The sequence below is a fragment of the Pholcus phalangioides genome, unplaced genomic scaffold (genome assembly GCF_987345545.1).
Source record: "Pholcus phalangioides strain wild (caught in Gottingen) unplaced genomic scaffold, Ppha-v1.0 ptg000010l_1, whole genome shotgun sequence".
Taxonomy (NCBI): Eukaryota; Metazoa; Arthropoda; class Arachnida; order Araneae; family Pholcidae; genus Pholcus; species Pholcus phalangioides.
Genome location: NW_028301603.1, coordinates 43,484,416 through 43,495,956, shown reverse-complemented (window position 1 = coordinate 43,495,956; position 11,541 = coordinate 43,484,416). Strand labels below are relative to the sequence as shown.

General features: G+C 33.1%; 1 protein-coding gene across 1 annotated transcript; it reads right to left on the bottom strand.

The window, feature by feature from the left end:
• Nucleotides 1-2,589: 2,589 nt before the first annotated feature.
• Nucleotides 2,590-11,541, bottom strand: Mlc-c (Myosin light chain cytoplasmic). Its single transcript, XM_089238482.1, has 6 exons — nucleotides 10,738-11,541; nucleotides 10,587-10,614; nucleotides 9,294-9,434; nucleotides 8,313-8,477; nucleotides 6,395-6,472; nucleotides 2,590-2,964 (listed from the first exon to the last, which is right to left on the bottom strand). Exons 1-6 carry the CDS (start codon nucleotides 10,738-10,740, stop codon nucleotides 2,936-2,938), a joined length of 444 nt encoding a protein of 147 aa, XP_089094608.1. The 5' UTR covers nucleotides 10,741-11,541; the 3' UTR covers nucleotides 2,590-2,935.

The following is an 11,541-nucleotide window of genomic DNA, read 5'->3' as shown; positions in this document are numbered from 1 at the left end:
AAGTTAATGTATTTTGGATTGAAAAATCTAGCTACCTTGAAAAATGTTCAAGTTTAGTTCCCTATGAGCAAAGCTAAAACATGATCAGAAGTTCAGTTCTTTCAACACACAAGTAGTCTCGCAAAAAGAACATAGGAAAGAAGCAGATGACAGGTGAAGAGGGAGATTCAGCGGCATGATCTATATATATATATACTGCCATCTAATTTCGAAATCATGAACAGTATTATTATACTGTGTCATTACATGCAGTGATGATGTTCAAGTAAGCGGATCATATTTCTTCAAAAATATAGAATCCTAAATACAAGAATTCACAAATTCTTGCCAAAAATGATGCCAAAGACAAATAAAGTTGCAGATTATTGAGTTAATCACTGAAAAATCACCAATCACGGAGAATGAAGCACTAATGCATATTGCAGTGAATTTAAATGCATTTTACAGAATATGACAAATATATGTGATTGTCTCCGATTTTTGAGACCTAAAAATGAAATATCCCTAAAATCTAATATTGATATTTATGGTCATGATTATAATATACAGGGTGCATAAACAACAGGGCACACAGTATTGTACTGGCAAACCGTTGATTCTCTAGAGGCAAATTTTCAATTAGAGAACGTATCTAAATAACGTGCAGTACTCAGATATATCATTTATGTGGCAAGGAGTTCTATAGCTATCAAAATAAAAATGTTAACTTTTTATATATGAACACCCTGTGTGTGTGTTTAAGAACTCATTACTAACATCCAATTAAAAAGTTGCTTTGTCGCTCCTGATGCCAGCAAAAAAAGTTTCACATTTCTAAGTGCAATGTCCGCTTAAATATTTAAATTTGAAAAATGGAGGGAAATTGGGGGAAAAAACAGCATTATATATATACAGGGTGATTATAAAAAAACTATCATACCATTCACAGAAACTGAATGAAATTTTGGCATAAAGTATTTTGAGGTATGCGCTCAAGAATGATAAGGAAAACAACAATGTCACTCTAACAGTTACGGTTACAATAGCGGCTAAAAATCAGACATTCCCTAGTGAACTCGACCAATCACAGATGAGCGGGAATGAGTTACTCTCGAACCGTAAATTTAGCGGCGTAAACACTGTAACGAAATCTAAACAACAGATTGAAACCTTCCTAGCTGGAGAAAAGTTAAAATAGTTTCAGAAGGTTAGTGGTTGGGCCGTAACCATAGACCGTTCAAGTATTACTTAAGCAAAATTTTATGGGTTTTTACCCCTCCCCAACCCCACTTGTCAGCAAATTCAAGTAAACTGAACCAAAACCTTCTAGATTAGTACAGTTATTAACCAAGGGGACTTCGGCTGCCCTCCCCATTCTCGAGAGATACGCGGGTGGGGGATATAATAATATATTGTATGATTCTCCCCTCGTGACCTCCAAGAGATAAAAATTGAATTTAAAAATTTAAATTCAAATAATTTTAATGAAATATTGTATAAAAATATCTGTACTGTTTTCATTAATTTCTGTAAATTTAAAATGTTTTTTGAAAGCTTGTGATGAGTGGAAATATTTTACCCCCCCCCCCTTTAAAGGTAGGTCCTGTGTAAGCCCCCCCCCCCCTCCCCTCTTTACTTCTCTTGTTGATCTGAAGCAACCTAGTAGAATAGATCGGGATTTCAGGACATTGCACTGCTGAGGTGAGCACCTCTACGAATCAACAAAACCACCATCGATTGCCATTGTGCTTTATAATATTTTACTGACATCTTGCCAGCAAAACTAAAAAAATAACTTTTTGATTCCTTAATAGTGCACGTACATTTTGAATGTCCAGAAGAGCATCGATCAAGTTGGTTTCAAAACCCCTTTGGTCTATACAATAATCTTCAATGCATGGTTTGCTGAGCTGTTTACTAATATGTGTAGCATATCTAAGTTCCCTGAGAGTTTCATTCCATTAAAATGTCAAATGTGGTCAAAATCTGGTCCAAGTACTGATGCATCATTTTCCAAATCACAAATCAATGCTTTGATTAAAAGGATGAAAAATGATTCTATTAAAAATCTATATCAGTGCGATGAATGCTCAATTAACAGGAAATTTTTGATAATTATGTCTTTAGTAGTATGAGATACTGTATTAGATTTGGTTGGAAATGAGGACAGGGCTGCAACTGGGGGGAGACAGTTGGGTCTGGTGCCCAGGGTGCTGAACCAGAAGGGGCGCCAAATTCACTCTTTAACTGCTTCCTCTACATGCAAGGGGTGCCAAAATTCCGGCTTGCCTGCGTGACAAAGTTTCTAGTTGAGGCTCTGAATGAGGATACAGTACTGCATGAAGAAATTTGCTCCAGAATCACTTTTGTTTGTTGAAACACAATTTCCCATAAGTTTCTGTGGAATATTGATTGTACCACTCTACAATGCAAAAAATGAGAATAACATTCATCCCAGGGGTCATTCAGCCTGTCCAAGATAGCTTTAGAACCATTACTCACGATCATCACAATAAGTTAATATGAGACGGCACAGAATCTTATTCAAATGAAAGGAAAAAATCTCCCAACAAAAAGAAAAGATTCTCAACACAAATACTCGAAAGTGAATTAAATTCTAAAAACTTTTAATATGAATAACATTTTTAAATACAAAATTTTCAGTGAAAAAAAACTTTTCTTCTAATACAAACATAAGCACTGAAACAGATTTCACACATAGAGGCAAGTTTTACAAAAAAAAGAGATACAAATGCAAAACTGTAGCGTTATTAAATAACTTGGACAATTTCACCAAAATTATAATAACACAGTTCATATAAAGTGTAATGAAAATATATAATAGAAAAAGAAATTACATAACAGGCTTCACTTTTTTTTTGTAAAACAGGGGTAAAAAAAAAAAAGATACATCTCGGAAAGATCTTCAGGGAAGCAACGGGGAAAAAGATTGGCATCAACCGCTCATGACCATTCGAACAAAATCTGTAAACAAAAAAATGTTGATTTTATATTGAAAATCATTGACACAATGCAATCTCAGCACACTTAATACATTACAGAGTAATACAAAACAGAGCAAAGGAAGATGCTATAAAGCTGTGTGCAATACTATAGGCTATCTGCAACCTGCTCATACAACCATTGTACCTGCAAGCTACTTCAATAGCTTACAATCTTCCTGAATGCAGTTCAGCCTCAACATACAAACTTGTCACACAGTCAGACCGAGATATAAAAAAACATTGATTAAACAATTTCTTTCAGAAGTTCTTAGACATATATTTGTATCATCTCAATCCTGATATAACAATGTTTCCTCAATTTAACAAATAAAAATATCAAGTTTATCTGATTTGTAAAATCAGGGTCCGATCGTACACGCATATGGTTTTTATGTTACACGCAGACTGTTTTTATTATTTTTTGGATAACTCAAATTTTTCAATAATCTCAGGGGTGGCCTCAGTCAGGGTTGTAAAAAACCCGGGTTTTTTTTGGGCAAAATGGGGAAAATTGAATTTTTTTTTTTCCACAACCACAAAATATCTAATTTAAACGTGCACATCTTACATTATGCCTAAATATATATTTTTAGTGCATGTTGAACTATGTATTTGATTAATAAAATTGGGAATAATAAAATAAGAGAATAATTGTTCACTTACAGCCCAGGTGGGATTTTTGGGCAAAATGGGAGGAAATTGAATTTTCTTTTTCCACAACTTCAAAATATGTAACTTAAACATGTATGTACAACAGGATGGGTTGAAAAAAAAATGAAGTTTCATTTTCAAATTGCTATAGTGCGGAAAAGTTGCCTCTTTTAATAAGAAGAAAAACAACATAAAAAATTTTAAAATCAGTTAATATCTTCCGGTCGCGCATACTACTTGAAGATTATGAAAATTGACAAAATTGAACATTTTTCTTAATTTTTTAATATTACTTAAAATTTGACGATCGACATGCAAAAGTTTGTTATGCTTATTTTATGGTTCAATAAAGTAAAATAAATTAAAGCATCATTGATATTTCAATGTTTATCAGTCGTGCAATGTGTTCGAAAAACTGGAATTGACCAAATTTTTGCAAGTTTCATTGCGCAAAAGTTCGACTTTAAACGCGAACACTTGGAAAAGAAACAATAGAAGAAACTGTAAACCAGTAAATCCTAGTCAATTTTGGTAACTATAATGTAAAGTACATACACTCTCCTACTTTGGATGGTTGATTGGATAGAGTGTAGGTGGAACTCAATGTGCAGCCACCTCTTCATGGTTAATTCTGGGTCATTTTGTTCTGACAAAGCATGCGAAGAGCTGTACAACGAAACTTACAAAAATTTGGTCAATTTCAGTTTTTCGAACACATTGTGCGACCGATTAACATTGAAATATCAATGATGTTTTAATTTATTTTACTTTATTGAACCATAAAATAAGCATAAGAAACTTTTGCACATCAATCATCAAATTTTAAGTAATATTAAAAGAATTTTAAAAAAATGTTCAATTTTGTCAATTTTCATAAACTTCAAGTACGATGCATGACCGAAAGATGTCAATAGATTTTAAATTTTTTTACGTCATTTTTCTTTTTGTTAAAGGAGGCTACTTTTCCACACTATAGCGATTTGCAAATAAAATATTTTTTTTTTCAACCGACCCTAATGCACATCCTTTATGTGTAAGCCTACATCTTATATTATTATGTCAAAATATACATTTTTGGTGAATGCTAAACTATGTATTTGATCAATAAAATTGACCATGATTATAAGTAAGGGAATAATTGTTCACACACAAAAAACACACACTTCTGTGTAATTATATCTGAACCTTGAGTTGTATGCAGAACTGCAGCAAGAAAATTGCGTGTGGTAAAATAAATGAATTTGGAGATAATGAAAATTCTGAGAAATCAGAATGGTGCCTGAATTTTTTTTTTCTCCAAATTTTTCAGACCCCTCCAAAAAATGTAAACAAAAGTGTCCTGATAAGTCAAAAATAAAACCTTTCAGCTATGTAACCAGAACCAGGTTTTTTTTTATAATTGAACCCAAACTTTCAGGAGCTAAAGTCTCATGCTTCTCTTTTTCTTAAATTCCTCACTGTTAAAGAATATCTCTACTTCATTAAATTAAATTTTGAAATATTTTTAAAGGAACAGTGATAATTAAAAGATGATCTGGCTAAGAGGAGATAAGTCATTCGATGTACCTGATGTACCTGTATAAAACTTATAAAAAAGTATTGCAAAAACATGTAAATATTTTTTGAATGAAAATTCAGTCTGACCACGAGATGAATTTTCGCTGCATCATGTCACGTCACGTCGGATGATTTTATTCAATTTTTTTTTGGTAAAACGATTGCACATCGAGAAAAGTTCATCAGTGACTGAGCTTTCATGATTGGCATGTCCTTCTAGGATAAAATAGAATCGTTTGATGTGGCATGACGTGCCGTAGCCAAATCTCATCTCGTGGTAGGACGACTATAGTTTGGTTTACTTCTTCACAGATGCTTCAATTTATTTATACAAGGATTTGTGTGTTTGTGTGAAAAATTATTGTGTATTATAAATAAATTTCTGTAGGTATGCTTATCACATATATCAGGTATATTTTTTAAACTAAGGTCTATGGTTACAATTTTGTGTTTGCGATTTCTGGTAAAATATTTTAATATGTGGATCTCATACCTAAATGCTTACATAAAAAAGGTAGAAGAATTATAAAAAAGGGTGTTTGTGATTCCAAGAAATTATTTATTATCACATTTTTGTTCCTAAAAAATCATTAAAAATTATTTCAAAATATACATATTCTAAACACTGCACTATGCAGCAATTTTTGGAATACATAAACTAAGCTCAAACTAAAATTTTAACCTGAAAGTAACACATTTTCTTCGAAAATAAACAATATTCCCTACAAAAAACCCATTTTCCCCAAAAAAATCCGGGTTTTTTAGGCTAAAAAACCCAGCCTGGGGGGGGGGGGGAGGAAATGGGTATCTACCCGGGGAGCAAATTTGACAACCCTGGCCTCAGTCCATCCTTCTAAGATTATCAGGACTACTGTACCACCCACTTGAGAGCAGAGTTACGAGGCAACAGCTAATGAAGAAGAGCACTTTTAGATTGGCTCCTCCTTATACAGCCCAGCTTAATTTTATCACTGCAGGATAAAAGGTGCAAAAAGAAGGAATCATATGTACGTATGAGAATCTCTTTATGTACTCTCATATGCCAATATGGGAGTTTATAAAAAAAAAAATAAATATCTTGGAATCTTAACTGAGGTACAGTAGTTCTCTCGATGCCATTCATACTTGGTCTGCCCTCGGACAATGAAGGAAAAAGGCAATAAATTGTTTCACTGCAGGATAGTATTGATAAGAATCAATACCTTCATAATGGACATTTCCTTGGGAATCTTCCTGACCTGCAAGCAACTGTTCGACTTCATCATCAGTTAACTTTTCCCCTGAAAAATCACAAAACAGCATTTTTTTTACATACAATAGAACATGTAGAGTACTATGTATAACAATGAAAATAATTATTTTCATAATTATTATCCTACAACAATTATGACTATAGAGTAAATAATTGGGGTATTTTTTTTTACTGTTGAAAATGTCTGAGATATAAACATCATCCCTGATCCAAATTTCACTTCCTCATCATGCTGTTTAGCTCTGAACAAATGTCACTCTGAACAAATGCTTTCACTTGTCACTCATCATGCCCGTAGAGAGCGAGACAAAGTAAAAAAGGCGTGACAAGTGAGCAGAGTTTATCGCAGGAAAGCAAAAGCCCCCTCCCCCCCATCTATGGAAGGAAATGACAAATTTAAGGCGCCATAGCAATTAAAAAAATTGGGATTTACGTCTAAAATTTTCTATATGTGATTGCTAAGTTACTCAACAACAAAGCATTCTTGTAATTCATACCTACATACAACATGGAAGGGGGGGGGGGGGTCGCTATGTTTTGGAAAAGTTGAAATATTTTTTTCATGTTTCTTAAAAAAAATGGCTCCTAAATTTTTTCTTGTACCTATATTCTCTTGTTATTTGTCAATATGATAATGGTAATATGACAGATTTCATTGGTAATTGAAAATCTGTAAACACAGATTACTTTGATTAAATTCACCTGAATTATATATATATGATTGATGCACTAACATATTTAGATGTATCAAAAGACATTTGTTAAGGAAATGTCATTCTCCTGGCTGTATGTTCCCAGTGCATTTTTTCAAATTTTAAAATGACAATTTTCTATCTTAAAACAAAAATATACATATATTTTTTCAATAAAATATATTTTTTATTGCCAGTACACTTTAATATTTTTTTACAATTTTAAATATTTTTCATCAATAGTTTATAACCAAATGAAAATTTCCCCTAGCTTTTTTTTCCTCATTTGTGACATTCGGAAAACATTGGTTCAAATCCTAGAACACGAGTTGCAACCTATCAAATTTGAAAAATTGTTGAAAAGAGTTAAGAAAAATGATTTAAAAAGAAGATTCAAGTGGTGGCTACAATTAAAATTTTAAATTAGTTCACAAATTACGTTTATTCAGGGAAAAAACAGGCAAGTGTCTTTATTAAATATCCTTTTCCTGGTTATTTTTTTTTTCTGTGAGATTTTTTTTTTTTGTACTTTACCACATGTTTGTTTTATTTTATGTTCTATTTTTTCTTAAAAGCACGTTTCCAACATGCTTAGCTTTTTATAAGGGTTGCAAAACATTTAAAAACTATCTTTCTCCTGGCATTAGGTAAGCAGAAGAATGGTTTGATCACAAGTTAAAAGAAAAAAAGTAAAAAAATCCAAATTTCCTGGTTGTAACGTCAAGTTTTTGTCTAAAGACTTCATTTTGAGAATGTAACTCATGCTCCAGCAAAAGGGAAGCGAATTAGAAATCTGTGGTCCCCAAAAATTGACAAAAAAAAGTGTGAGAAACAAAAAAGGAAAATGCAACTGATAAAAAAAAAATAGAGTATCAGTACTTGTCCAATTTGAAAAAATAAAACACCAAAATATACGGAACATATTGCGAGTGTCAAGCATAAATATCAAGTGCTAAACAGGCAAAATGCTTCATCAGAATTGTCTATCTCTTAACATAGTTAAATGTAAATTAATTTTTTTCCATCATGAATTTTTAACAAACTTCATTGCTGACTATTTCATTTATTAGCAGGTAAAAAAGTGACACCAAGAACTTTTTTGGTTGACTTTTTTTTTGTTCTATTTTGCGAGAATGACCCAAACACAGATGAAGAAAAAAAAAGAATAGATCATACCAAGAGTGGTCAACAAGTGGCGCAACTCTGCAGAGCTGATGAAACCATTACCGTCCTTATCGAAATGCCTCAGCCCTTCAATGAAATCCTCTGCTGTGTCTGTGCTACGATTCTTGCTGATGGTCTGGAGGATAGGCAGGAATACGTCGAAACCGATTCGTTCGTCTACATGATAGGAAAAAGAAATACAGATACAACATATGTATAAGTAAGTACAACAGTGTATAAGTAATCTAATGCTTTCTAGAAACACAAATAGCAACAAGAATAAACATGAACATTTGTGACAACACAAAATCTTCATTAGTAAGTTAGATGTCTGGCATGAATCACAGCTCGCATTCAACATAGGATAGACAAAGACAAGCCTTACAAAATGTCCAAGAAAATATGCAGCCATTCCTTATGCCAAAAATCATAACTATGTTACGATTACTGTAGTAGCCATTTTGTAAAAGTCAGTACAGACACTACACTATAGCCGCAGCTCTCAGCCTGTGGTTTTTGGAGCTCTAAGGGCTACGTGTGCACTTCCTAGGGACTTTGCGGCTGCTCCAGGAAAATTAAATAAATCAGTAAATTCGATAAATAAATATTTAAAAAAAGAGGCAGACAAGACTCCGCCACAAAAATTATATACTAAAAGAGCTCTGTGAGTCGAAAAGATTGAGAGAAGTGCTGTACTATAGCATATCAATACCCAAAATTCTGGAAAAGTGTAAACAAAAAATTTGATTCTGCAGCATACTCTCACTTAATTAAAAAAAACCCATATTTCAATAACATTGGATCCAATGACCCAGGGAAGTCACATTGCATTTTTTATAGTTTATCTACACATTTCCCTTTACCGATTTTGCATCAAACTTATGTGCCTTAAGATCCTATGAAGGTTGGGAACTATTACTATAATGAAATCATGGAAATAAGGCATTTAAAGGTTATTTTAACTCCTATTTCACTAAAGCACATTATCCTTACCTGGTTTAAGTTGGTGGCAACACTTCTTCACTTCAGCTTCTGTAGGATTCTGCCCTAGAGCCCTGAGAACATCCCCGAGCTGAGATATACTGATCTTTCCATCTCCTCTGCTGTCAAAAAGCAGGAAAGCATCTTGGAAATCTGAAATTCACAAGATTTTAAAATAGCGATCCTCCTATTTCTTTTCATGAAAATGAGAATTCATCATAGTTTCTCATTGTGAAATTTCATTCCACAATTCTTTAAAAAAGTTTTAAAATTTTGTGAGAATCTTGGGTGACAGAAGTGAAACTTGCATATAGAATTTGCAACTCTTATAGCGATAAACTATATGATAAGCTAAACAACTTCTATAGATACGATGAGGGATTTTCTTATAATGCATACATATAAATATAAAATCATAAAATACACAAAGTATATAAACAGTACATCATGTACTACGAGATGAGTATAAATCATACATAGAGAGTATATACTCTAACATAGAGAATACCAGCGCCCTCATGGCCTATAACAAAAACCTTATGTGCTCGCAAGGCAAGATATATAGCATACAAACACACATACACAGTCCTTCGCACACTACCAAACTTGTCTGCTTCACTCATCCTACTTTAACTCTAAAGGGGACGTTTTACTCTTTCAGCATCATCACGGGAGTAATAAACTGTCTTTGACACAAACCGCAAAATGGTTCAGCAGGCAACCGCAAGACAATCCCTGGTTTTTTTCCTTCTTCTACCAACACCAACCAATCGTGAATCCATCTACCAAACTATTTCTAAGGGAAAACTTGTTATTTTTGTTCCTCTGCCCCCCCCCCTGAAAATTTGCACTGCCCCTTAAGGAGTTTTATTTCAAAAAATGAAATCAAAGGCAGTGAAATAAAAGAAAATTTTTGGGAAAATAATTAGAAAATATGAAAAATTATTTAGTGAACTAATTTGCGAATGAATGAAGGCATGTAAAAAAACTCATTGCTTTTATGAAAATTTCTTTTGTTGATTTTTAAAATGTATTAATACTTGCTGGGGTCAAAATGATGCCAGTTACGGGTTAATCAGCATTGCATTCAACATAGCCATAATTGGTAATGGTCATCAAATAATAGCCTTTTATGGTCATGAACAATGACCTCTTTCATCAGCGATGGAAACGGAGCCAATAAACATATCGACTTCGACGGAACCAATTAAAGTATTTCTATCAAATATTTAACTTAAAACCTATTTAATTCAATGAAACGACTAAATAAAACGGATCAAAATAATATTAATGAACATTTCTTACCGGACAATTGATCCTCAGTGAAACCAGCCTATGACAAATGGAAGAAATAAAAATGTACAAAAAATGCATTTTCAACAAAAAAAAACCCAATATTTCATTTCAAATAAAAGCATATTTTATGTTATTAAAATGTAAATTATAACGAACTCACCATGATTCAATATCTCAGTTATGAGAGCTGTGACAACACCCAACCTGACACTTTGAATATTAACGTAAGCACTGAAGAATTTAATAAGATTTCTCTCAAATATACAGTATAATGTCGTAATTTCTCCTGACGTCATATTATTTTCCTATCTCGATGCAATTCCATCGTAAATATACGATATTTTTCAGATTTTATGAGAATTCTTTGCTACAGTTCTGCTGACCGCACTTTTATCAAGGAAAAGAATTTCGGATATAAAGATCTCAAATGAGGGAAAAAATGAACTTGAAGGTCCAGAAATGAACAATAATTTGAGGTCAATAGATTATGGGGCACTGCACTAATTTCTTTTCAGCACATTTTTAATATTAATTTAACATCTGAACAATGAGATCTTTAGTGTCATCTATCGACAGACTGGAAAACTTCATCGAAGAAAATGTAAAGGCTTATGGGACAGAGGCTGCTATCTGACAAAAAGAAAATAAAACTCACATCGAGTGTCATTTTTGAAAACAAGATGGCAGTAAACCATCTCGAAAATATTTTCCTACACCTTGATGTTATTTGAGTCAGAGCCGTACGACTTTCTGGATAAACTACAGTCACGACCGACCTTATTTACATCGAAACATGCCATATTATTTTATATCTTTCGGGCATCCGGAAAACTATCGGCACGTTTTTTCTTCAACTGGTGCTTTTCGTAGAGAGTTCGTTACACCGATGGTAGTCTGTATCAGTGACACCACCATGAACATTTCACCAAGCGCCCCACTGAGGATCCAACACGCAGACCACCAT

Bases quoted from the DNA above. Each gene is read 5' to 3' on its own strand.
- Mlc-c (XM_089238482.1), bottom strand. The intron at 8,478-9,293 runs GTAAGGATAATG...CCTATCATGTAG, and splicing joins TTGCCACCAACTTAAACCAG to ACGAACGAATCGGTTTCGAC. The intron at 6,473-8,312 runs GTATGATCTATT...GTGATTTTTCAG, and splicing joins CCACTTGTTGACCACTCTTG to GGGAAAAGTTAACTGATGAT.